The sequence below is a fragment of the Dromaius novaehollandiae genome, chromosome 1, assembly GCF_036370855.1.
Source record: "Dromaius novaehollandiae isolate bDroNov1 chromosome 1, bDroNov1.hap1, whole genome shotgun sequence".
Classification (NCBI taxonomy): domain Eukaryota; kingdom Metazoa; phylum Chordata; class Aves; order Casuariiformes; family Dromaiidae; genus Dromaius; species Dromaius novaehollandiae.
In genome coordinates, this window is record NC_088098.1 from 124997720 (window position 1) to 125025644 (window position 27925).

The following is a 27925-nucleotide window of genomic DNA, read 5'->3' on the forward strand; positions in this document are numbered from 1 at the left end:
TTTACTTGGTGATGTTGTCACATGAACAGTTTAGCTGCAATTCTGATATCTAATTTGTTCACTAAGGGCACTTGTGTTGATTAAAATGTGGCAGGGATAACTTTTTCTTTGGAAATTCTCTCAGCCCTTTATTCTGCTGTCCTTGATTTTATATTGGCAAACATTCTTCAATGGACCTTTGACTTGGAACATTATATTCCAAAATTCCTTTGGGGGATAAGGGGATTTCTTTAAAACAATGTGTAAGCTAATTATTTGATTTCTTGAAGATGTGGCTAATTAAATTCAATTTGCTGATCTTATGGAATTAAGTACTATACTTTTAAAAAATGGGAACAAGTTTGCTCAGCAAGTGGCTTTTTTGCCTTTGTAAGACCCAGTCACAAATTCCTATTATCCTTTCCATAACATTTTCCAGTATGCACTCTGCGCCTATTCAGTTCTCACTGAACTGTAGGGCTACCCCGGTAGTCTGAGTCAGGAAAGGTGCTCTTTTTTATTTGATACATTTTGGCAGAGCTTAATGTTAACTCCCATAAGAATACTGGAGGAAGAAAAACTTAATAAGCTGTAGAATGGATGAGGAGGGGGAAGAGAGTATCCAACTTTCTTCTCATATGTCAGCTTCAGCTGGTTCTGTTGTCTTTCAGACGCTGTGTATAGATCTATCTTACAGAGTAGAAACTGAGCAACATTTACCTCAGCATATCTGAAAAAAAGATTTACAAGCTTGTTTAAAATGCCACATGTGCCTCATTCGTTCAAACTGTTCAAACTAATCAGCATATAGCTTTTAGGTAATTACCTTTAACAGAGACTCCAGTGTGGCTAATTGCCTTTAGCCTTGTCAACCACATAAGAATTGAGAGGTCCCAGACATGCAGTAATTAAAAAGCTGTTTGATTGGTAAGGCAATATAAAAATAGTTATTCCATAGGATCCATCAAAATGTCAAACCTGCATCTCCAACTATGAAAAATGTTCAAATTTATGGAGTTTGTTGTGTGGAAACTTTCACAGATGAAGCAGCTAAGTAAATGGTTATAAGGCTGTGGATGTAACTGTTCATTTAAATATATCTGTGTTCCTGTGATAGTGTTGTGTTGTTAATGAACCTTGTGTCTTATTTCAGAGAGATTCCCCCTCTACATCCAGACAGTCCCCAGCTAATGGTCATAGCAGCACTAACAATTCTGTTTCGGTAAGATTTCCAGTTCCACACGGAGAAAGTGTGAAAGTTCTGTTGGTGCTCATCTACCATTACTGTTATACTTATACTCGTGTGCTCAGTGGAAAATTATGTTCTACTGATAGAACCAAGGTTATTAGGTATATAACTCCCCGTTTTCCTTTTTAAGAGTTTTTTCCAACATATTCCTCTCATTAAAAGCCATATAGTAAGTTAAACGTTAATAACTGCAATTGTGACACTTCAGTCATCCTTAAAACGTTGCTAGCAGTTTCCTCAAAGCTAAGCAAAAGTTTAAAGAGGAAGTTTTATTTCCATCCTAAACTTTGGAAGCAGTGTTTGAAGAAAGAATAACTGTGCAGTTGGTATTCCAAGACATTGTAGACTCTTTTAAGTTTCGTGTTTTGAGAGACCTCTGGAATGTGTCCTGGTTTCCGCTATCTGAGTTAATGAATTGGTGTGCCCTCTGCTGTTGTGGTACGTGCACATACTTTGTGAAATATGAGCCTTGCCTGGATATGAAAAGCAAAAGGAAGTGGCTTTAAACTGCACTACAAACCAAGCTACTATCATCACATCTTTAACACAAAGTACTTCCTGTTTCCTATGTATTCAGGTAGAAAGGTGCTGTCGATCTTTGGAAAGCGTAGTAGATGTTAAAATTTGTGTTGTTCATCATTTGTCATTGTTCTGACTAATGTAGTAACTGTACGTGCAAGTTCCTTCAGTCAGTGCTGTCAGTATTGTGAGTTCTTGGGACTGGCTAAAAAACAAAAACAGAGTAACTACGCCTTTAACTAATAAGAAAATTACAACTTAGAAATGATTTGCCACGAGGTAAAGTACTTTAATTACTACAATGGAAAGTAATTATATGGATGAAAAAATTAAGAAATTTTGGTGAATTCAATTGAATTTGTAACATGATTCTTAGTAGTTATTTTATTCCTTGGCACAATTTATCACATTATACATTTTTTATCATAAAATTTTCAGTATTTATTATAGCATCCTTCTGTTTTAAAAACAGGTCTAAGCATTAAGTGGAAAAAGGCATTCACATGAAAAGCCTCTTTCACTTACAGGTGCTTTTGTGTTGAAGATGCTGCATTGTTTATTAAAAAGCACATTTTCTACTTGCTTAAACTTTTTACCTGCTTTCTTCAGCTTGCTGCTAAACAGCCTGGGTTTGAGTTTTCTTTAAGAAAAAAATTTTTCTAAAAATGGGTCAATGCTTTATACTTTTGTCTGACTTACCGTTTTATTATTATGTAATATGAATCACTAACAAATGATGCTGTATACCCTTAAAAAGTAAAATGAAAATTTCTTTTCCTGGGTTGACTTTATTCTACAGGACTTGCCTTCGACAACACAACCAAAAGGACGACAGGTGAATAGATATCCTCCACGGGAATTTTTATAAACTTAGCTGCTAGTGAACACCCCTGCTTATCTTTTTCCCCTCCATATTCTGTGTGTGCTGGACTAAAACATTTGAGCTTGGAAAATTTATTCCATTTTTCCATTTTTCTTTTTAACTCATTTGTATGTGGCTAATTCAAAATACCATTTTTTCATGTGTCCATATATGTGACAGTTACAAAGTCATTGTAAATTTGACTTGAGATGTTGTTTTAGTTAACAGTGCATTAATATACTTACTATTGCACAAGCAAATAGTGACCTGCATAGATTTTCATTTTAGAGGAAAGCTCGGTTTTACGTTTTAACTCAAACTGAGACTAATAGGGAAAGTTTATAATAATTAAAAGCATTGTACTGACAGAACTTCTAAAGCTTGAGTTGCTTCATATTTAACTACTTTTACAAAACTTTTCAAAGAATAAACTAAGGACTGTTTCTGTTAAGAGTTGGTAAGTCTGAAGATAACCTCGTATGTTTTCAGTCCTAAGGACCAGATTCACGAAGATCCCTAAACTATGTAACCTTCACCTGAATAAACCAGTTGTATGTGTCATCATAAACCGAAGAAAGATCTTCCCTCTGCAGAGAATTCCAAGAAATCCCTTTAGGGCTCTGCAGATGATTCCCAGTTATTTTCTATGCAATTTTAAGAATTTTTTTTTTATTGCAGCATCTAAATGAGCACATAGCATCAGGTGATTTGTGATTCATTTTCAATAACTGCTCATTTTATATGTAGCAGTTCCAGAATTGCCCTCTGAATCTTTAACCATGGATTCAAGCTCTTACTCTACCAAGGTTTTTTAGTAATATTTCTTGCAATTTTTCTTCCTTCAAAAGAGTCAATGGACTCCGTGATCTGTACTCTTTGAAAATCTTTTTGTACTACTAGCTCAGTCATAATATCTATTACACAAATGCATTGCTCTCATTTTATTTCGTATTTTTAAATCTACAGCTACCTGGTTCTTTCATCTTTCTGATGTCTTCTGAAGTTTCAGGGCTGTCTGAATATAGTCCTGGGAAGGCTCCATAAAAGACCTTCCATGCTTTCTCTGCTCCATCCTCCCCCCGCTCTCCCTCCCCAAAACATTTTTCCCAGGAGAAAAGAATTAGTTCAAGACAGTATCAGAATGATGGTTCTTCTCAGACTTAAACCATTTATACCTTTTTTAAAGATTTTTTCCCATTGAGCCAGCATGTTTTTCTGGTGGCTTGTCATCCTTGAGACAGTAAGGGCTTGGATAACAGATACACTGGTATATGTAAGGAAGCCTGTAATGTTCCATAAACAGCCACTATTATCTCTGGATGAGGGTAAAATGGATAAGCAGGGCTCAAACTGGAGCAAGTAGTTTAAAAGGAAGGAAGAGTTTCTAGATGGTAAAAATACTGCTTATTTTTCTAGACCTGTATTAGACTGAGGGAAAGCAGAGGATCAGAGCAATATTGACTACCTCATAGAAAGCAAATTAGTAAGTAAAAGCCCCTGGTTTTAAAATAGCCAATTTTTCAGATTTAAAAAAATAAATGAAGAAAGGGGTTGGGTGGCTTGTCTAAAATCACACACTCAATATGTAGCAGAACAAGAATCAGATTTAGAATATTAAATGTTGAGTTCTGTATTAGTATTATCACATGCTCTCACTTTAAACAGATATAAGTGCTTCAGGTACAAGATAGTAAAGATTAGTGATTTTAAGTTAATTTATTCATCTAGTTGGGTTACATATTTGGATTACTATAGAAACGAACTTTTTAAAATGCCATAAGTAGTGCTAATATTAGATATTTACAGCTTTTTCTGGAGCAGAATTTGAGCAAAGTTGATAAGTGTTCGGTACAGTTTAAATAAAAGATATTACTTTGCAATATAAAACAAATTATTAAAAGTCTAGTCAGTTTTTAGTTAGAAAATCAGCAGAGTAGACATGGCTGAGTTTCTACAGGGTGATGCGTGAAGTTCATAAACTGTACAGATTACACAAACCCTTACATCTGGTCTTGCAAGTAAGAGAATTATTGAAATGGGCATCTGATTCTTCCTCTTCATTCTGTTTCATTGCGTTTATGACATTTAACTCTGATTTTTAAGATCCTTGGATACATCAGGACTGTAGTTAACAACCAAAACTGGATTTCAGTTTTCTTTTTATTTCCTATGGTTGTTTTCTTTTTATTTCCTAGTGTTGAGGACCTCACTAACACACAAAGCAAGGATTGGTATATTATTAAAATCGTGAAGTCAGAGTCCCCACTCTTACTGTTTATATGCCTTGAAGAATAACTTAAACCATTAGTTTTCATTCTATGGGCATAGACTTTTACTGAAAAAACTATGCAGAGATTTCCCACATTCCCCCTAAACAACTATGTGGTAGGCACAACCTTGGATTTCCTATTTAATCTAAAGAAAAATGGTATTAAATTTTCAGACTAAATACTAATGATGGATAATGTAGCACAAGTCCATTACACTGTTCAATAATATTTCTTGTCATCAATTTTTTTTTTTAATTTATTGTGCAACTTTAGTTGGAAATAAACTACAGCTCAAGTTACCAGGTGCTAGCTTTCAATCTGTAATGATTTATGAGAAGTAATATTGATCTGAGGGACTCTACCAGTTTATTGTAGATCCATATATAGAGTCTTAAAAAGTGTAAATGTATTTATTGTTGCTGTTCAGGTTTTACAGTATGTAGAAGACATGGGCATTTAAAATAACATCACGTCTCCATTGTTCACTGATTTTTTTTTCTTTCCATTTTCAACTATCACGTATGCTTTTGCCACTCAGTTTCTTCCTCTGCTTGTGTGCAAACAGTATGTGTAACTACATGCACATATCAAATTTTCACCTGTTATTCTGTAACAGTTACATCTGTACCAGTAATAATACGGCAGTGTCTTTTAAAAACTCTTCTTTATAGATATATGTAAGAGCACAATTTGAATATGATCCAGCAAAAGATGACCTCATCCCCTGCAAAGAAGCTGGCATCAGGTTCCGAGTTGGTGATATTATCCAGATCATTAGCAAAGATGATCACAACTGGTGGCAGGGTAAACTGGAGAACTCCAAAAATGGTACTGCAGGTCTTATTCCTTCTCCTGAACTTCAAGAATGGTATGACTTAAGTTTTCTACAGAAATGAATTTAGCTTTGCTTGTATTTCTGTCTTTCATACTTTTTCATCGATGTACAGCTAGTTTTTATGTAATCTTTCCCCTTTTTTAAAAAAGACCATTTCCTCAGATTCTGTGGCATTGATTATGTTTTCATATATGCATAGCAGTAAAAGTTGCATGCAGTATCAAGTGTATAGCTGCATTAGAAAAATAAACACCTATTTTAATAAACATTATTTGTGCATTCTGATATGCTTCAGGGAACTAAGACTGAAGATTAAATGCAAGTGTTTGTATGAAGGTATCAAATCAGTTTCTCTCAAGTTCTGAACACTGTTTTCACTAGTACTGCTGACATGCATGTATGTGCTGCAGGAATGAGGTGTTAGACAGCTGTCAAGCACAAAGGTCATTGAGGGAGCTGGGTGTTTCCTCCCCTTTTCCATATTCTTGTGAAAGCCAAAAAGTAGAAAGAAATCATAGCACAGAGATTCATGAATGATAGGATCAAATGAACAGTGATGGTACCCATTACTGCAAGAACAGTGTGAAGCATTTAAACCACCTCTGGCAGAAAACAGCCTGTTCAGTAAATACGCAAAGTGTTTGCCAGAGTTTGGGCAAATGCAGGTCCTGCACTATGAGTGTTATGGCCATAACTCAACAGAGTTTATCAGTATGGGTAATCTAGCCCAAAATATTTCATACAGGATTGGCTGTGTAAAAGAAGTAGAGTGCTTTAAGAGTCTAAAAGCAGCTGTACTGGCTGAGGGAGATTTTGCTAGAAGAGAAGCAAGGATAGATGGCCGTTCCATTGTGTCTGAAGAGCTCCCTCACAAGCCCTGGCATAGGGGAGACACTGGTATACATCATAGCAGGGATTCATGCAGTACTTCATCTTAAAGGTCAATGTTAAGAGACTTCCACAGCTTGCCCTGAAATAATTCAGACCATAGTGGCCTTTCCATACTTTGTATGCTTCCAGTCCAGACTGCTGCAAAGTGGTCTTTAGCCATTTTAGTTTCCCCTCCTCCCATGCTCCTTGATCTGTGAGCTTTATGATGTACCACAATCTCTATAGCAAAATACTCTGTAAATACATGCTTTTCAGTAATCAAAATAAAGTTTTGAAAAGCTGTACTGTATTCTTGTGCATTAAACAGCCTTCTTTTTCTAATTCTAATGGCATTTAAAAATACATTTATTGCAACAAAATATATTTTTCTACTCTATATGCCAGGCGAGTTGCTTGTATTGCCATGGAGAAGACCAAACAGGAGCAGCAAGCCAGCTGTACTTGGTTTGGAAAGAAAAAAAAGCAGTACAAAGACAAATATTTGGCAAAGCACAACGCAGGTATGAAAAAAGAAATGCAGGTATCTTTAACAGATTAAAATTTTTGCAATCTAAGCCTTGCCATTAATTGCTCAGCTGGCACTGTTATACAAACCTAATGAGTTACTTAGAAAAAAATAGGTAAAATGCTGTTTATGCCAACATCACTCTGCTTGTTCTTTGCTATTTAAACATAGTGTTTAACCAGTGAGAGTAAATGCAAGCAAGCTGCAACAAAATAAATGCATCATAACATATGCTAATACAGGCTTACATTGCTTTGGTTTCTTTATTTAAAGGAGCAATAGAAACAGCAGGATATGAATTTTGTGATCTGTATGTTCTATTTTATATTGTACTGTGCACTACAGAAGACTTTCCAGTAGCATCATTGTTAATAAATGTTTATAGTTATAGATTATACATGTGAAAACATCATGAAGGGACATTTTTCTTGAAGACTTACAGCTGGAAGCAGAGTAAGAGTCACTGTGTATTCAGTGTGTGATTTCACAATTACCAAATTGGGCAAACTGAAAGTTTTTCTCCTCACAATGATTTATGCCTGAATCCTGAGTTTTTGAATTCTCTCTAGATTGCTGAAAAGATTGCTTTAGAAAGTTTTGAAAACAGAAGTTTGTAAACTAAACGATCCTTGCTGAGCAAAATTCATTAGTTTTAGTAGGAAAGAAGGAAGAACCCATTCTTCATGAGAAGAGGAATTGAGTTCATCTTGTTTTTAAATATAAAATAGTATGGAATCTGCTTTTACTGCTTTTTCATTAATATCACACACTATGATGATAAATGTACCGTGGTGGTGTCTTGAGAGACTGAGATTATCAGAATTAAAGGACGTATTTGTCCAATTATTATAATGAAAGTATTTTAGATATTACATTAACTGAGGGGTAGGGCGGCTGCAGTTTTGTTCTTAAACACACAAATTAAAAATATAAATATGTATTTTCACATTTCTTTTTATCTATATAATCTTAGGGCAGTATCAAAGCTCATAATATATCAGTACTACAAAATTTAAATGAACTTAAAATTGATTTGAAATTACAATTAAGAAAGTCAAGGAACAGTAATTGTGTTTTATACTCCTTAATGCACAGTCACATTTAGGATGTTCACAGTTGAATATAAAATTGCTCATTACTCCAAAACCCGTTTTGTACTGTCTATCATTGAGACAAATATAGATTGATATTTTTAACTTGTCTTCATTCTTTTGCTGGTTTATCATTCTGAATGTTTTTAAAGCTTTCACTTCACTGCAGTAATATTAAACCATGTTTTACTAATTATGACCATAACAAAAACTGTTGAGAATAAACTGGATTTTATGACCTAAAGTCTTTGACAATACTGGTTTTAAAGTATTATCAGTTGTTCGCGGCATACATTCCAGAGACAGGCTGCTCCCCTCAGTTGTGCCTATATAGCTGCTTGCGTGGCCATGCTATGAACTGGATTGAGGTTCTGATCTGGCCAAAAATAAGCCCAATGAAAAGCATGGATTCTTTTTCTTTAGGGCAGATAATTTTTTTAATCCAGTTCACAGCGCAGCTGCATAGTTAATAATGTCAGTGGGACTGAGCATGGTGTGCTACAAAGGAATAAGCAAAGGAAAGAGGATGGCCAGGGAAGGAGCAGGCAATGCACTGAGCTAGCTTTGTTCTTCAAGACGCTGAACAGATTAAATCCCAGTCAGAGGAGGATAATTTGGACTTTTCTAGATTGACGACATAGGGGGGACATTTCAGAATAGGTTGATGGCACTTTGACTTGCACAGTTCACCTGCCTCAGTGCTTGCCGCTATCAGTGCTGTTGGTCATTTTTCATCAGAGCTCAATGTTTGCCAAAAATTAGAAACATGAACATGAAAAATTATCAGAATAGGTATAAAAGAAAGTAACTATTCTTTTTAGAATGCTGTCTGACACTTCCCCTTTTCCCTAAAAAGTCAAAAGGTTAACTGCACAGGTTGGAGTCAGAATTTCTCTTAGAAATGTTTATTCATCTTAGGGTCTGTGAGGTATCATAAGTGATGCCAATTATGCTCAAGGGAATGAAGAAAAATGTAGGCTATCGAGAGATTCGCTGAAATGTTCTAATGCTCACATGAGTTCATTAACTAAGGTGGCACTGAATTTAGCTTCTCCAAAATGTTGTTTCATGTATGGTATCATTAGCCGTAAATACAACACTGGTTTTTGCAAGCTGTCAGTGCATCTGTCTCAGAATTAAAAACTGATCTTTTTTTCTGTTGGATCCAAAACGAGTATAATTAATTTGGATTGAGAAGTCTAATCCAGATCTCGTAATCTTGATCTCACAAGAAAGCAGAATTTATTTTTCCAAATTATTAGCATATGATTTAATAAATTGTTTAGCAATATGCAGTCCATTTGGGGTCTTCTGTTACTTCTCTTAGGGATGAGATTGGACTGGGGTACTGAGAAATGAGTTAGTAAAACACTTCGCAATCAGTTAAGATTTCTATGGCCAGCTAAAGATTTGAGAGCTAAAATTGTGGTATGGTATGTCCATGACGTTACTGGAACTAGAAATGAGATTATTCTGCATATCAGATGTAGTTTTTGAAGCCAAGAGGAAAATATTGCAGTTACTTTTTATAAATAAAAGTCAATATTTTCTCTTTTACAAAAAATATTTGTCATCACACTTTTCTTCACTCCATATTTGACCTTAGAGTATTGTATCCTTCAAGAGGCAATTTCATGATCATGTCTCTGCATTCTAAAGTCTGTTTTAAACCAAAGCCCACAGAAAAAACTTAAATATTTTTCCATATTACGTTTACTGACATTTTTATAAATGCTCTAAAGATATACCGTAGTGATATTTAGATATATTTTTGTATTTTACTAAAATGCTATTGCAGGACTTCATAAAAGAACACTCAAAGAGAACATGCTAGGACTATGCTTCATGTTATGCTTAAACTAATGTAAAAAATTGTCAAGCTTATTTTATAAAATGTTTATCATTTCTTAATGTGATTTATTTGCCTTGTGTTTAGACTATTGCATGGTAAAGTCTATTTTGTGCATATACTTTTTATTTTACTAATATATTATGAGCCATATCTCAATGACCCCTGTACATTTTTCATGCTGTCTTACTCCCAATGGCCTCTGTGCATGTAAGTAACCTGTCAAGTGACAATGCCTCTTTATTTGCTTCTTACTGTTTCCTTTCAAGAACTCCTTTTCTTTATTAGCTAGTAACACAGAAGCATTAACAGTTCACTCTTTAAATGTGTCCTGTATTCCTCGTATCTTGTGTATAAGAAAAAAATAATAATGTTCCTCTTGTGTTTGAAAACCCTACAATCATTAGATAACTCCATGTAGACTGAGACATACCTTCTCCATGGTCCTGGTTTGTGATGAAGGTGTTAATATGTATCATTGTTGTTTGTTCCTGTTCGTATCCTACATAATATGGTTTTGTTCAAGAAGACTATAAAGGATTTCTTTTTCTTTTGTAGCTGGGAAAGATACTCACAGGGCTGGATGGTTACAACGGTAGAACTGTTGAACATTTGTAGATCTTTAGCTCTTCTTAATGTGAAATGAACTTACTAGTTAATTTAAATGCTGTGAAGTTGCAAAAAGGGCAGTAGGAAGAAAAATTCCATGTTTGTAGGTGTGTGGAACGGAAGAAAAATATGACTAAATTTGCACTCCAGAATGCATTGTAATATTTAGGGAAAGGTTGAAGGAGATTTTTCTTGAGGTTGAAATTCAAAATGTTGCAAATAGACTGAGAAGTTTTCAGATCTATTATGTCAGTTGACTAGTTTGTAGTTTGACCACAGTGAAGAAGTTGTACCTTCTCTCCAGGGTAAAAAGGCTGCAGTTGAATACAAAGTACAACAACAACAACAAAATGCCCTATGAAAAGGAATATATTGTTTAAACTCTTTACCATATTTCTTTAACTGGGAATATGCTGCAAAGAATGTGTGCTTTCTAGTAGGCTCCACAGTCTTAACATTCCCTGATCTTGGTGGCTCAAAACGTCTGGAGCAAGTGAACTAAAGTTCCCCACTGTCTACTCAGAGGGCTTTTGGGGAGGGGGAGAGGAGGAAGGAGAAACCCAGTCCTGTCCTGGAAGATGGAGAGGATGTAGCTGAGGCAAATACACCAGCTTGGGGGGCTGGAAACATTCAAAGATCCCATACATTAAATTCAGTCTCCTCTCCCTTCTTTTTACAGCAATGACAAATACAAAACTGGAAACTCTTGTTAGTTCTTCTTTTCACACTTGCTGATTGATATAATCTTTAAAAATGTAATTAACTGCCTCCTAGCTTTTTTCATTAGAGTTCTGCAGAAATAACCAAAAATGATGTGTTATCGGGCACAAGGAGGAACAAGCTGATTTTAATGAACAAAATTTGATTTGACAAACATTATATACGTTGGCAATTGACAGTGGATTGATAAGCAGGATGGAATTCATACATTGCAATTGAAATTATTTCTGAAATAATACTTATTTTTACAATGGTGGAGATTCTTTTATGTAGAGTAATGTCAGCACTTTTCATTAAAACTTTTCATTCTGTTACAAGTTTTAGAAGCATGTGAATTTAACTAGCACTTGTGTTTAAAGAGAGCTCTAATTACAAATAATGTGGTGGTTCTTTTGAAGAAGAAATATATCAAAGAATTAGCCGCCTTCTTTATTCGTTCTCATAAATCTTATTCAAACATAATTATGAAAGTGTGCCCTACCTGTAGTGTAAATAGATGTTCTCATATTGTATTCATGTTGGTCACTGTCTACAGATTTTTTTTTTTTTAGTATTGCTATCCCTTAGGAATGCAAACATGTGAATGGCATGCCTTTTTATCCGATTTTTGTGGTCTGCTGAATACTGCATGAAAGGACATGCAAACTTTTCTGAGCATTTCAATAGCTTTGTTACTGCTTTTTAACGGTTTTTAAATGAACATTTTTGTTAAAATTGCTTAATAAAGTGGTTTCATTTTCCTTAATATATTATTTTGTATTATAAATCTAACACTTGTGAATTTGTTAATTTTAGCACAGTTAATTATGTCCCTTAATATACCTTTTTCTCTTATCCCTGTGGGGATTTTTTTTTTGTGTGTTTTAGTGTTTGATCAATTAGATCTCGTCACATATGAAGAAGTAGTAAAACTGCCAGCATTCAAAAGGAAAACACTAGTCTTACTAGGTAATTTTGAGTTATTATTCTGAACATAACAGCTAGTCTTGAACTTCTTCTGGTGGCAAATTTATAATTCATTTTTGTGTTGTGGATTAGGTGCACATGGTGTTGGAAGAAGACACATAAAAAACACACTCATCACAAAACACCCAGACAGATTTGCATACCCTATTCCTCGTAAGTAGTGATATTAAATGTAGTACAAAATTGTATGTAGCATCTTTGACAGCATATGCATTGTAGTATTACATATGTTCAGTTGTACTGAGATGAAGTTTATGTTAAGGATGAGTGAAATGTGATAGTGCTGGATATATTTATTTTTTTCTTTTTTTCAGAGGGAGTCGTAGTAAATAACACCACTTTTACACTGAGTATTTCATAGTTTTCACAAAGCTTCCTAATAAGCATATTTCTCTCTTCTCCACATGTCTGCTGATTTAGAATGAAGACTGAAGCATTTTTTACGCATTTTCATCCTGCAAGTGCTAATTTTACTCTTACAGTTTAGTTAAAACAGGAACAGCCCTGAGGTTAAAAAGTGTGCATGGTTCCCATGAAAAGAAATAGAGACTGGATTTAGAGGAAAGCTTTATTAAGTGTACCATGCCTAAATGTTTTAAATTACTTTTCACAGCCCAGCCTTGAGGGCTGGTAATATGTTAAATATAACTCCATGTTTCCAGACATGGCAATAAAGATAATAATAAGAAAATGCAATTAGCTTTGCTGCTCACAAGTGGGTTGTTAACAGGAGCACTGGGATGATTGCCTTTCATGACAGTCTCCACCAATACCACTGCAGGAACTGCATATTCTAGTAAATGATCTGTTAGATATGTACCCATTTTCCTAAAAGTAGGTATTCTGAAATGAGAGCATCTGCCAGCTAAATCTGTCCACTCTGTTTCAGGCTGACTTCAGAAACACCATACACTGCTCAGAAATGACATTGATGACCACTGTACATTAATTTAAATATTTTTATACCTTGTTAGTGCTTTGCTTTAAAATTGCAGATGAGTGTTTTTTCTTAGGATTTTGTTGTTGCTAAAGGGCATTGCTAAAAAGTATTGCTTTTAAGAATGTTTCTGTAAACTTGTTTGGAGGGGGCAGAAGGGTTGGTCAGGTGCTGGTTTAAGCTCCCTGGACACACTAAGGGATCAGATGCCCCACGGCAAGCACAAGGAAAACAGAAAGAGCTAGTCCTTTTGGAAGTGCTAGCCATTAAATCACCTTAGCAGTAATGTGAAACTACACTCTATGGCACTCTACTGACTATATCTAGATACTAAAATCCTGAATTAGACACTTAACAGTGTGGTGCCAGAAGTGTATGATGTACATTGCAACTATGTTATCCTGTATAAACAAGATTATATGGGGGTTAGGAACCCAGCTAATCTGTCCTCCATTTCAAAGACCTAAAGGAAGAGTAATAAATGTTTTACAATGTGCCTTTCACCTAAGCCCTCTCAGGTTTTGCTGCTGTAAGGGAAGCTATATGGTTAAGCAGTTCTTTTGTCTTCAAACCCTTATTAAATGGACTCACCTCATCCTGTGTTATGTTCCCGCTCTGTGGAAGTACTTAAATTGCTTCTGCAATTACATAAGAAGACTAAAAAGACTTGACTGGAAATCCAGATGCAATTCAGGTGCTAAACATCAGTGTTAAATTGAGACGTCTGTTTTAGACACCACCTGATCTCCAGCCCCATTCCACAAGAGCGGAGGTCTCCTTTAAGTCCTGTGTCACATCTGTCAGACCTGTGTGGATGCGTGAGGTATTCTAGGGCATTTAAAATAGCACTTTAAACTGATGTTTAGGGACCCAAAATACTCCCTTAGGTTAGATATCTAAAAAAGATAATATAAATACCTTGCACGTACTTTAAGTATTAGGGGAACCTGACCTCTCTTTCAGATGAGTCTAGGTAATTGAATGTATTCTCTTTAGCTCTCAGAAATGGATTTTTGACTGCATTTTCTGCATTCTTTCATGAGACCATGGAAGAAGGTGGCAGTGTTTGAGATAGGCTTTAGTTGGGTGCTGAGTTTGGAGGCGTGTTTAATGAAGAGAATATCTAGCTGCTGAAAACTTGTTCTTAAAGGTCATGTGCACACCTTGCAGTAGTTAATTAAAAGGATTAGTAGGCTATACAGCCTGTACCAGGTAGGTCTGCAAAAGCAATACATTCAGAAAGTAAGTTATTGCAAAGTAACTTTCTAGTAATTTTTATACCTTGTTAGTGCTTTACTCTAAAATTGCAGATGAGGGGTTTTTTTTCACATTTACAATATTTTTACAACATATTTTTTTACAACACTCGCATTCACAAGAAGAAAACCTCAGAAGAATATAAATAAAGAAAACTAGAGGAATGTTTTGACAAAAGAAGAACATTTTGGGAGAGATACAGCAGAATGACCAACCAAAATGCCATATTTAAGCTTAATATTGCTTTTGTATTCTTTGAAATTTCAGACACGACCCGACCTCCAAAGAAAGATGAAGAGAATGGGAAAAATTACTACTTTGTGTCACATGACCAAATGATGCAGGATATATCCAACAATGAATATTTGGAATATGGCAGCCATGAGGATGCAATGTATGGGACAAAACTGGAAACAATACGGAAGATCCATGAGCAGGGACTAATTGCAATACTTGATGTAGAACCTCAGGTAATTTATGTAAAAATGGGACTCATCACAAATCTTTGAACCTTGTTTTATTGAGATACATCTATTTCTTTTCATAGATTGTACACTATATAAGTCATGCATACAGCAATATGGGACAAAAGTCCCTGGAACACTGAGCTATCAATTTATGATGTAGACTTCTGCTAGTCATCAGGTTAGAATAAAACACACAAGAGAAAGTTAATAGTTTAGCTCGGTAGAGGACTGCTATTACTTGAAAATCAACTTACTGTGTAAATTTTTAACATATGAATCTTTTGTCCAGTGAAATGACTCAAAACAACTGCTTGTCAATGGCTGCCAAGAATAAGATTTTAGTATGTTGAAAAATTTCTCTTCTGATCCTGTATTATAGGGTAATCTCATTCCCTAACTGCCTCTTGGCTCCGTATCAGAAAGTCTGTGGGGTCAGTCACTGATACTGATGCTGTTTGCAGAATGACCAGATCAGTGTGGTTACTTTTAGTCCTTTGTGTGTTATGGTATTACAGCTTTCTGAAAGAGGGAGGGAAGGGAAATCTGGAATTAAGAAACATCAATAGTTTGTTCATTCATGATATAAAATCTTCAGTGAAAAGCTCTCATACATTTTCTTTGAAACATGCATGTAGTCTTGACTTTCAATTCACAGGGATGTGTTTGTGTTTTGTTACTGAAATAAAAATATGAACAAATGTGATACTTGTATTATTATAGCAGATTAAAGAAAATGGGTGAAAAGACGGATTGAAATAACTTGAAAGGTGATTGAGAGAAAAAGCAATTTAGTTCATAAGAAAACTCTTTTCTGGAGTAACTGTTCTGTCTTGCCAGCCACGAAGTAGGTCTGCAGATTATCAAACACCGATCCAAATTAAAATTGTGACTAGTGTTGTCTATTTAAATTTGCTCCTCTCTTTCTTCTGAGTGAGTGGATTCAAGAAATTAAAATTCTTAAGTAAGAATTTCGTAACAGAAATAAGATACCTGACTAAGTTATTCAGCACAATTCACATAGTACGCTGGTGTGGCACTGTTTTGAAAAAATAAAATCACACATTTAACAGTTTTCAGGGAAAGGAGCTTTTATAGTTTGTTCAAATGGAGCGGTTGTGGTAAGTGAACTGTTACAATAAACCTTTTTAACTTGCTTCTGTTACACTCAGAAGCAGTGCAATTCCCAGGTGCCATTTTAATTCTTGATTGTAATATAATTTTTTACTTGTTATGGAAATGCGAGGTCACAGGCAGTGATAAGCAGTAATTTTAGTGAAGCCAATTTACATTTGGTAACTGCTTTCTTTGCTACACTTCTCCAACATTTCTCTAGTAAACTTCTTTCTTAACCGGCTTCCTCCTGCATTAGTTTCAATTCTTTTAAGGCCATGGACCTATCCCTAGTTGTTTTACACCACTTGCCTGTTTTTAGGAAGGTATATTTAGTTATGTGAGTTTCCTTGACTTTCACAATGGAGTTTATCCCTTTTGTTTAGAGGAGCTTGCATTAGTGATACCTATAGGTGGGTTTCAGGCAGCAGAGAGGAAGACCTTTTCAGCTTGGGAACAGGATAGATTTTTAATAAAAAATAAAATAAAATGGCCAAAAAAAGAAAAGTACTTTGGAGAGGACAGGAAGTAGAAGGAGAAAAAAGAAGAAAAGGGGCTCTTAGCAGTCTTGCTTTATATTACCCAGGCATTTGAGTTCAGCTGAGGTATGTCTACTTACTATCCTACACTTCAGTCTGACTTGGATCTGGACCAAAGTTTCACTTATGGTAGCTCTTTGTGTCACTCATTAAATTATGACTGAGTCAGCTTACATTGAGAACTCTCATTACTTTTGCAGAGATTTGGTCAGAGGAGCTCTGTTCAGCATTTACTGTGCTAGTGCTGTGCTCACTAGCCTTTGTGCTTTTTAAAAGCTTGTACCTCTCATTTCACAGTATTTTTGTTTGTTCCAGAAAAATAATAATGAAAACAGGTAGAATGAGTCAGACAAGAAAAAATTATATTCTAATCAATGTTTATTCTAAATAGTTATTTTTTTTCCACCATTTATAGCATCACTATGATTTTTCTTTAACTAGTATTAACCATTCAGTTTACATGTAAACAGAAGTCTGCTCTGTCTATGGGAAGAACCTCTCTGAAAATGCTAAAGCCTTAACTGTCTTGAAAGCTCTTAATAGCCTCTTTAATGACAAATGTACAGTTTGAACCCCCCAAAATCAGAATGATACTAGAAGTGAAATGTTTGCATTATTAAGTACTTGACTCCAGATCAATTAAAAACAAATACCAGATTTTATAAATTGTGTTTTTTTATCTTTTGCCCTTGTGACTAAGCTTATTTCACATTGATTGGGTATTCTTCTAAAGTATCTGATTTTTTTTTAACGTAGGCGCTGAAGGTCCTGAGAACTGCAGAGTTTGCTCCTTTTGTTGTTTTTATTGCTGCACCTACAATTACCCCAGGCATTAATGAGGTAAGGCATGTTACAACCCTAATGTCTTACCAGAGACAGAATTAAGGATGGGATTCCAATATACAGATAAGACTTTTCAATTGTTTCTTTGTCTGTAAATAGAGAGGCAGAAGGAAGGCTGCAAAACAACATTATGAACTTGACTAAGATGTATTTATCATTTAATGACTAGTTTTTGTAATTCAAAATATGAGCTTCAAATTGGAGGATGTATGCTAAAAATATATATTGTTATTTTTCAGTCTCTGCTCTAGCCAAAGGATCCTTTTTCAAATCCTTGACAAATAATTAACACAAATTACTCAATTGTGAGTTGCAAAGCTAACACCAGATTACAGCTGGCCTGAGCTTAAGAAATGAGTGTGCGTGACTGTGCTGTCATTCCACTTCTGTGTTGAAATATTTTTTCTATACAGCACATGTATATCAGGAATAGGCTTATTAATTTCAAAGACTGTTCTCTAAGAATTAGAAGTAAGCTTTGACCAAAGGGTTAGTTCCTTATGCAATAATGTTAAGTATTCATGCAGGTCCACATCCTGAATTTCTGCAGGCCCGCATTTCCTACTTAGTTTTTATAGAGTATCCGTTGATTTTAAGCAATTCAGGATTTAGGTCACATCAGTGTAAATGATTTTTTTGAAACCTGCTACTAAGGTATTTGAAGTTGACCATGAACCTGTTACAAATGTCCTTGATGTCTCATTGATCCTGGCCGGGGCGGGGGGAGGAAGTCATTGTGATCTTTGTCTCTAGAGCCCATCTGTTTCTGTAGAAATTTAGTCACAATATCACAAATATGAAACCATGACATCACTGCAGAGGCTTGCAGGAAGATGGGGAATGGGATAGGCTTCTGTTTAAACACAGACACCCTAAATGATTCTGTTCTAATAATTCTAACTCTTCTAATAGTTCACTTGCTGATGGGAGTGCTTCTCCCTAGCTTGCTTCTGGACCTGTACTGTCTGCTTGTGGCAGACACTGGCCATGGCACTTGCCAAACATGATTCTGGAGTACATGTTTCATATTTCTCATTCATTCTTCCTTTTTGAAAGCTTCATATGCATAATAAGCATCCCTTTCTGTTTATCCTCTTATCCTACTTTGTTTATTTTACAAGCACCTTATGAAAACACTTCTGTAAATAACTGTCCTTTCCCTCCCATGTTTTTTCTTGAATTTCATCTTTGCTTTTCTTTTCGTTTTCCTGCACTCGTACTAATTGTACATAGCTGCCAAAATGGTGCAGAAAATTGCCTGTAAGTACCAGCTAGGAGCTGATAAGGTAGTCCTGGTTATTTCAGTAGTTTTAGAATGTAGATATGCTTGTTCCCATTCAACATTACTTTCATTATTGAATAAAAATTTAATGTAATAAAGACTTTAGACATCTGTGCTAAAACACGTGTAATAAGGATTATTTGCTAGTAAAAATGAACTTGAGAGTAAAATTTCTGCTCTTAGAGCTGTACATCCGGGCTTCATGGTAACAGCAGTGCAAAGGCCTCATCTTAAAAATATCTATCTTGAGACAATTTAGCCTACCATAAAACACACAGAATATTCCAGTATACACACAGTAGGATCATACGGTAGGAGTTAGGGGACAAAATATTATGCTTTTTGGTTGAATATAGCAGTGTACTATGAGCAGTTCTGCAGAGGACAAAACCAATTTAAGTTGTACAGGAAATCTCCCATAGTCTGCCCACCTGTCTCATTGCAAAGAAAACTTAAATCAGTTTATCAGTGTGGTAAAGCAGAGAGAGGAGAGGGCACATCGGGAAACTTGGGAGTAGTTGCTCTGTCCTCCAGATGTTTCTTTCTGCCCACCCCACCTCCCTTGGCCAGTCAGCAACACAGAGGAGCTGACAGGCTCCACTTTCGTGATCTAGATCTTTCCTGAGCCATGTGTAGCTTCTTCTGCCTTTTAGCTATGCTTCCTCCCTTCATGTAGTCATAGAGTAGAAAGGATTTTTCATATGATGTTTGCAGTCCATCAGCTGTTTAAATCAAGGAGAATTTTTTTTGCTGTTGGAGCAAAATTGACAAAAGTTTGATGGCATCTTAATACTTTGCTCACAATCTTAGAAGGGAATATTAGTCCTTTGTGCCTTGGCTGTCGCAAATGGCAGCTATTGTCCAAGGTACTTTAAGGGAAAAAAAAAAAAAAAAAAAAAGTCAGATAGAGGAGACTGAAGATTTCACTGATGGCCATTATGCATATAGGAGAGATTTCATGGATAAAAGTAATGTTTCACTCCTTTCTATCCCAGCTATGGTAGCAAAGGAAAGAAGATTAGCAAATGAATGTAATTCTAGTGATAGGGAAGAAAGGTCTGTTCTAAATAATGGACTCTCTGCAACTAAATCCACATATAAGATCTATTACATGAGAGCTGAGGGGAGAAGAAAAGACAGATATTCTGCTCCCAAATGTGAAATTAAAAAGTGGCCATTCGTTTGTCCGTCTTCAGTTATCTGAATATTTTGATAAATATTTTATTTCTTGACACTATTGAAAGCACAAATTCTGGAGAATATTCTTTAGAATATTCTGCGTTCTTCACTATTCAAGATTTAATTAAGGAATTTTTAAAAATTAGAAGGAACTTACTACAGCTTAAATTTTGAGGAAGTGTTAGCTTCACAGATGCATTTTGGCATTTAGTAATAGTCACACTTAAAAGAAACTCTTAGCTAAGTCCAATATTGTTTTGAATGTCCAAAAATATATTCTATCACAAACACGGGTAAAATTTGGCCCCAGAATAAAACAAAGACCAAGAACTTTAATCTGCCTTCTTTCTACAGAATTTGCAGAAGTGTGAGCTTGTTTGAGAGCTGCTGCTATGGTCTATCCCAGAGGTATTATTGCCCCTAAGAGTAAGGGACAGAAGTAAAGTTTTATGTTTCCAACAGGCTAGGAAATTTAGGTATTCTAAAATACAAGCCACTTATAACCCAGTAAAGTTGAATCTAGGAGCAACTAAGTCAGGAAAATATTAAAATCTAATGAATTTTTGAAACTCTTAGTTTTGTGACATCTAAGCAGCTAAATATTAATATTTAAAGGGATTTTTCCTCTTTCTTTTTTACCTACCCATTGTTTTTTTAAGCTGAGATAGCTGTAAGTTTTTCAGATTTCTATTCTGTCAATCACAGTAAGATAAATGCTTTAATAAGAAAAGTTCATACCCATGCAGATTGTAGGTAAAGGTGACACTGGAAAATCTGGATAGTGATTAGAGATACATATGAGTAAAGAGTTCTAAGTCTTCATGGTTTTCTTCAGGCAGCGTTAGTCCTGTGCCACAGGAGTAAAACTCATTTAAAGATACAATACGGTTTTACTAAAACAGGCTTAAAAAATAAAATTAACCTTAATGAGATGTGTTTAAAACACTAAAAGTATTCTGCTTGACAAGTGTCTTTTTTTAAAAAAAACAGGTTAATTTAAACAGAAAAGATCAGATCCTCAGCTGACAAATTGTTGTCTATCTTTTGAAATCTCTGAAAAGTTGCCAGTTTACCTATCTAGGTTTTTGGCTCAAAGGCACTGTGCCATTTAAAATATTCCACAGAAATGTTTAATATTAGTATTCATCCATATTGATCAATCTGAGAATAGCATAAAACAAATTTGAATGCACTGATATTTTCTACAGAAGCCCCAAGCATTGCTGCAGCTGCATATTGTTCCATAAAAGGAACATCCCCGCTGCATAAGTGCAGGTGAAAAGTATTTGTGTGACTTTGTTGAAATGGAGTTTTTGGTTATTATCAAAAGAAGGTGACATTCCCTCCACACTTGGGGCTGCAGCTTCAGGAAACCAGCAGAACTGTAACTTTGACACAGAACTTCTCCTCAGGAAGTGGTTGGTTTCATCATGTAGGGAAGGAGAACTGTCTCAGTGCAGGTTATTCCCTTCAGAGGACCTGAAAGCCGCTGGTCCACATCTGCTTGTCAGTATAATTACAAATACTCAGAAAGTTAACAGAAGGGTTTCTTCTTAAGCAGATAAAATTCTGTTCCTAAAATCATTTCTTGTGAAAAGGGCTATAGGCACTGTTTCTGTGCTTCCTGCAGCCTAACGCTTTTATTATAATCAAGAAGTGCATCCTTGTTGTTTGAACAGTAGGATAATCCTATAAATACTACAGAGCAGCAATTCTGTTCATATGAATGCTGTTAATATGTAGTTTTGCCCCATATCCACCGCAAACCAGGTGGGAAGGGAGAGAATTATTTATTCCTCTGGCTATTTCAAAGTTCCTGAAAGCAGCAGTCTGTAGAATATAGCAAATGATCTTTTGAATTTCTAAGGGAATTTGCAAGAGGATAATTCAAATTCATAATCCTTATTGCTACAGAACCCTAGAAACAAGCTCTCTGCAATCCCTATTCCTCTCAGAACCTGAGGCGCAGCCAGCAAAGCTCATTGCTGTAGCGTTGCTGGCAATAAAGGATCAGGCAGTGCATCCACAGAATAGCATGCATGTGGTTCTGTAAGGAAATTCACACAAAACCATGAAAGTATGGAGCTGATTGCCACTCTCCTCCTTGAGCTTGATAGGCACAGTTAGCGTTCAGAATGTCACACTATGAAATGCTAGAAAGGGCATATTCTGAAATAGGAACTATGGGGGGGGGGGGGGGGGGGAGAGAGAGAGAGAGAGAGAGAGAGAGAGAGAGAGAGAGAGAGAGAGAGAGAGAGAGAGAGAGAGAGAGAGAGAGAGAGAGAGAGAAGTTCCTTAACAGTAGATGATTTTAAAGGAAGTAAACCCCAAAGACTGATGTTGAACAGTGAAACATTACCAAAACTGGGAACAGCTGATACGCAACAATACACCCCATCCTGTTTGTAGTGTTCTTACCTGGACATAGGCCAAACGGCTTGTATTTGTGCACCTTTTATATTTTACTCGTATATGGTGTCTCTTGCTCCATGTCTGTGCTGCTTTTCTGAGCTTTCATCCTGTGCCTTGCCTTTTTAATCCTACATGAGTGTTTTGTCCCAAGTATTGTAAATGAATTGTATTTGAATGTGAGTTTCGAGACAGAAATCGTGCTATTTCTTCCTTGTAATGTCCACAGAATTATGTAGGGGTTCTAAATCGTCCATGCCTACTTAAATCTTTTTTCTTTTTTTTGCCTGTTTTCTTCTCTGTAAGCAACAGCTAGAAAACTGTTGTGCGGAAACATGAAAGGATCCAACTTACCTCTCCCGTTTTCTTTTTCTGATCATTGAATAGGATGAATCTCTTCAGCGCCTGCAAAAGGAGTCTGAAATCTTACAGAGAACATATGCACACTACTTTGATCTAACAATTATCAACAATGAAATTGATGAAACAATCAGGCACCTGGAGGAAGCCATTGAGCTTGTTTGTACAGCATCACAGTGGGTTCCTGTCTCCTGGGTCTATTAGGCCAGGCACCAGATATTTGGGAAAAAAAACAAACAAAAAAAACAAACAAAAAAATCTTACCAGTACTGAGAACCACCTCATACATGGAAAACCTCTTCGTTACTGACCTTGTGTCAACAGGTCTTGGCCCCTAGAGACTACCTAGATGTAGTGTGACCTAAATTTATAATTATTGTCATGTCCTAATAGATAGGAGGAGGAAAAAAAAATTAAACACTTATTTAAAGAGACAGTATCTTTTTTTAATCATTTCTCCTAAACTTTAATAAAATGTATCTTTAAATATATGTATTATTCAGTCCTTTGGAATGTTATATTTTTGGAAATCATAGCTTTTTATTTCGAAGGCCCCTAAAAACTGCACAAAATAGATGCTGCTTTCTATAATCTATTTTAATAGTAATAATAATATGATTCTGTTACCTTAACTTGGGGGTGAAACACTACATTCTTTTTAGAATCTGATTTTATGGATTGGAATACTTTGCTCTCCTTTATTTATTTGAAATAATTAGTCTAGTGGTTACAAAACAAATTCATAAACTTTAAAGGCCTTTCTTTGCCTTTTTTTTTTTTTTTTTTTTTTTTTTTTTTTTTTTTAAGAATAGTGTTTTTAGGTATTTTTGTGTAACATCCAGGTAATGTGATACTGTCTCTTTGAAGAACTCTGTAAAACTTTTAGAAATTTGAAATTGGGTCTTGACTCTTAATGCATGTGGACAGTCGCAAGCGTTCATGCCGTTGGTGTATCTGTGTTGAAAAAACTGTAATCTACAGCAAAGTACATTCCGTTCATGGGAAAACATACCCAAGGGAATAAAGGAAAATATTATTCTGACTAAGTTGTAAACCTATGCACATCCCTTGCATTTTGGGCAACTTTATAAAAAAAAATGATTTTTATTAATAATAATCATGTAGTGAAATGTGTTTGTAATTTTGTCTCAATTTAATTTGTTGTAAGGTGGGAGGGGGCAATTACTGGTTTCACCATTTCAGATCTGTGTTGTCTGAGAGTATTAACGTTTTAATTAAGTTTAAGCAAAGAAATGCTGATTTTTAATATGTATGTAATTGTTTAAAAATGCACACATTTTAAAAGAAAATAATGTGCAATGAAGAAACCAGTTCAGGCATTGCGATAAACTGACTATTCCAAAAGACTCATCTACAACAGCCCTGTAAATTCCTTTAAAAATCGTAATTGACTCTACAGTCTGACCAATTTTTTTTTATTTTAAATATACTTCCTTTTATGTGTTCAACAATTAAACGCTTTTGGGTCCTTCATTTCATCACAGATTTATTCAGGGAGTTTCAAGAAAAAATCAGTGATTCTTACAGTGAGAAAACTTTCCTTAAAATCTATTAACTGAAGGCCCTGGTAGGAATATGGTCTACAGTGTGTTCCAGGGGCTCAGCTTATGAGCACAGTTTGAAGTAATTTAGAATTAGAGCAGAGCCAAGTGAGAAGATTTAACTATGTGCTAACCTTATGTTTTGTTTCCCTTCTTCATACCCTCGCTGGCCCAGATGGTTTATATTTCTTCTGAAAATGGTTAACAGAAACAAGCATTACCACCTCTTTCCAAGTGTCAGAAATATGATGCTCCTTAAAATGATTTAACTTAAAAGCTCAGTTGGCTGCTTTGTTGTACAGTATGAAGTTACAGCATTTGTATTAAAATTACACAGTGTTCTAGAAGGGTTTGTCCTTGAAGTTGAACTATCAGCTGTAATTGATCTGCAGACTGTTTGTTGGTTGGGACCACTGTGTATATATAGTCAGAAAATGTTCTCCCTGTTAAACCTTTATCATATATTGTGTAGGTTGCTACTTCTCTCCTGCCTTCTCCTCCTGCAGATGAGGTGATCTAACCTCTAGTCGTCTTGTCAAATTCGTAGGAAAAATCTAGGTCCAACTACATTTCCAGGACAGCCAAATCAGACAACTTGTTTATTCTGCAAAGCATTCACAACACAACTCCCAGTCAGTAGTACAGAAGGGAGCCGGAGCCAAAGCTTTGCCCTAGGTACAGAACTCACTGATGCTACAAGGGGAATCACTGTGTGACCGAGTCCCAGAACAAGGATCTTGCCCCAGCCCCTTGGCTTCATAGTTTGTGGAGTACTGGCGACTAAAATAATGAGAAATTATCTTTTATAGGCCAAACATAAACAAGCCAGTGAATAAGAAGGAACCTATCAGATTAATAGTAGCTGCTCATCTGTTTGGATTTAGCTTCTTTAAAAGGGGATAGGTACAAACTGTGAACTATATAGTAAGTAACAGGTATTTTTTCAAGTACTAGTATTGTGTCTTTTTAGTTCTGGATGAATCTTAGCAGATGTTCTTGTAGATCAGCTGTTGCAGTGGTAGTATTAAACACTAGCTGAGCTCATCAAAGTGACAGGTCAATTCACTCTCAAAACTACCTCTTTTCCCAGTAAAGCACAAAGATGAGAAGACCTACTGAAAATCAAGCAGTGGAGTGTTTCTGATGTTAGAAATACAAACTTCTTCTCTGGTAAGCATTGGTATCTGATTTCAGTGACACATTGTGGATCGCAAATGTTTATGGCATTAAACAGGTAAAGTAGTTTTGATAATTGGGGTATAGCCCACCATAAATGGTTTGACTACACACTTTTGACTCTGTTAATGTGAATTTCTTGAAGATTCTGTATATTCGGCCTGTAAGGAAAGAAAACTCATAGGCCCATGAGGGTGCTTCTGCCTTATGTAGATGAAAATAAGTAGTGATTTAATATAACTAATATGCTTTTCTTCTATAAGTGGAGTTACTCATTCTGTTAATATTACACAGTAAAAACTCAGACTTGGAGAGCTTTGGGTCTTATATTCTCACTTATATTCTCACCTTTTATCAAGCGCAAAACCATAAAGCACATCAGTTAGTGTACTGTCCTGCCTCCTCTTTACCATAGACTGTTTTCCTTGTAAGAACCTTAGGTAGCAAAAAATTTACTTAGAATCCACCTAGGCTTTAAGTACAACTAAACCATACAGCCCGGTTAACTCTGTGAACCAGTTGCAGCACAGTTCCATAATCTGTAGAGCAAACCCAGAATTCCTTAGCCTGCCTGATCCATACCTCCCCTAACTCCTGCCCAAACACTTCTGATCCATCTATATTATTTGTATGGTATATAGAGGGCAAAAAGCTGCTGTAAATTGAACTGGAAGTTTCCCTTGTGTGGAGAAGACTCATGCAGGTGCAGAGCTAATGTTATGATTTTTTAAATAATTTCCAATTGGAGAAGAGTCCTTCTAGTACTATAAATATCACTGCATAATTTAGAGCACCTCTTGGACTTCTCTAAATTTATGCTGAATGTGACCTCAGAAGTGGCCCTGGGTTTGGGAAGAAACAAACATTTCTGTTTGCCCCTTTTATACTTTGTTTTTGTACAGGGGCTCATAGATTTGTAAAGAAAACTTGATCTTATCAGTATGCTGCCTCTCAGTCTGACTGCCTGTCATTTCAAGGTGTTAAATTGGTCCAATAAATGTTCATTAACCTCTGCTTCCATTTACTTAATAAAAGTACACTAGGTTATTCGATGTCTCAGAGTGATAAGATTATTGTATTGAAATGGTCACGTAGTTTAGACAATCCCGACCACTGTCATGCAGCTCATTTAAAAAGCATGCACTTACTCGAAGTCAGAAGGACATTTTTGATCTCATCTCCAAAATTGAATTTGTCCATATGTTTTAGCATTTTTTATTTGGTTTGGGTCAAGAAGGATGCTGTACCACCATCCTCTAAGCAAAGCGATCACTACCTGCTTTAGAAACTGAGTTACCAAGGTTACTCAATTGATTTTGAAAGGACAGTGTAGGAGATGAGATGTAACAGCCTGAGCAGCATTGAACTGGAGTGTGTATTTTAGGAACTGGGTGCTAGAGCCATTAGGAAAATTTAATCCATAGACTTACTTAAGTATTTGTTACATTTTTATTCTTTGCTCAAAGGAAATTATGTCAGAATATTACTATTATTTGTATGAATATTTGGAAATATCGCTAAAGCTAACATTGCTTTTTGCAAGTCTGCATAGAAATATTTGATGCCAGCAGTTCTAGTCCTGTTCTGTTCCACTGATTGGTTCTTGATATCTTCAGCAAAGGCAATTGGAACTCGATTTCAGATCTCAAAATACTCGGTAGAAAAGATTTTCTAAAAACCACAAGAAAATTACATTTCTAGATTGACTCAAGTGACAGTCATCTGTTTATATAAGGTAAAGGGACAGAGTCTTAGCTAAAGGAGAGATCACAAAAAATCATCTTTATTTAAGGCATATTCATTTTCTTAATAAGCCACTCTAAAAACTCATTTCTGTACTACTATTAACAACGTAAGAGACAACCCATAACTCTTACCAACTCTTACTGCTTCAAATTACGTCAAATACATTTTAACTAAAATATCTTTGGACAGCAATAGCTCATCATAGTCAAATGATGCCAAAGAAACTTCTTCCAAATGATTTATGCCTTATGTGCGTACTGTGAGGATGAGTGCGCAAGCTTTTAAGTTAGAGCAGGGTGTACTTTTTCTAACAGTACAGAAATAAATACTAAGCAAGTTCAACATTTAAATATTTACCACACTTTTTTCACCTATTGATAAATACTGCTAGCACACCTAACAGTAATTTCTACTTTCTTCTGCGTAAGTGATTCTTAGTCAGATGCAGTCTTCTGTTCCAATGCTGTGAAAGCTGTACGAAACAAGTAAAGAAGCTTTTGACTTATGATTTAGCCTGGGAGTTAAAGGCGTTTAAAGCCTCTTTCCCAAACCTTTTACATTACATAAATATTCAATTCTTATCTGGGAAATATGTCTCCCTTAGCTGTAAACTCCATTAAGATTTTAGAGAGTTAGCAAGTTAATCACAAACAACTTTTATGTAGTCTTAACCTTCTCTTTCTAAGAAAAAAAAAAGGGGGGGGGGTGTCCCT

The 27925-nt window shown here is 35.6% G+C and overlaps 1 protein-coding gene across 4 annotated transcripts in view; it reads left to right on the forward strand.

Annotated features, from left to right (window-relative positions):
- The window catches only part of CASK (calcium/calmodulin dependent serine protein kinase), a 224317-nt gene extending 200112 nt beyond the window's left edge, over positions 1-24205 (forward strand). Inside the window, exons 18-26 of one of the 4 annotated variants that reach the window (XM_064497420.1) lie at positions 1133-1201; positions 2547-2582; positions 5551-5747; positions 6990-7105; positions 12247-12327; positions 12418-12498; positions 14807-15009; positions 17412-17495; positions 22756-24205. In XM_064497420.1, the coding sequence (XP_064353490.1) occupies positions 1133-1201; positions 2547-2582; positions 5551-5747; positions 6990-7105; positions 12247-12327; positions 12418-12498; positions 14807-15009; positions 17412-17495; positions 22756-22932 (1044 nt within the window). In that variant the 3' untranslated portion in view covers positions 22933-24205. The remainder of the gene's footprint in view (positions 1-1132; positions 1202-2546; positions 2583-5550; positions 5748-6989; positions 7106-12246; positions 12328-12417; positions 12499-14806; positions 15010-17411; positions 17496-22755) is intronic. The other 3 variants (XM_064497432.1, XM_064497428.1, XM_064497438.1) reach the window with 3 other exon arrangements.
- The last annotated feature ends 3720 nt before the right edge of the window (positions 24206-27925 follow it).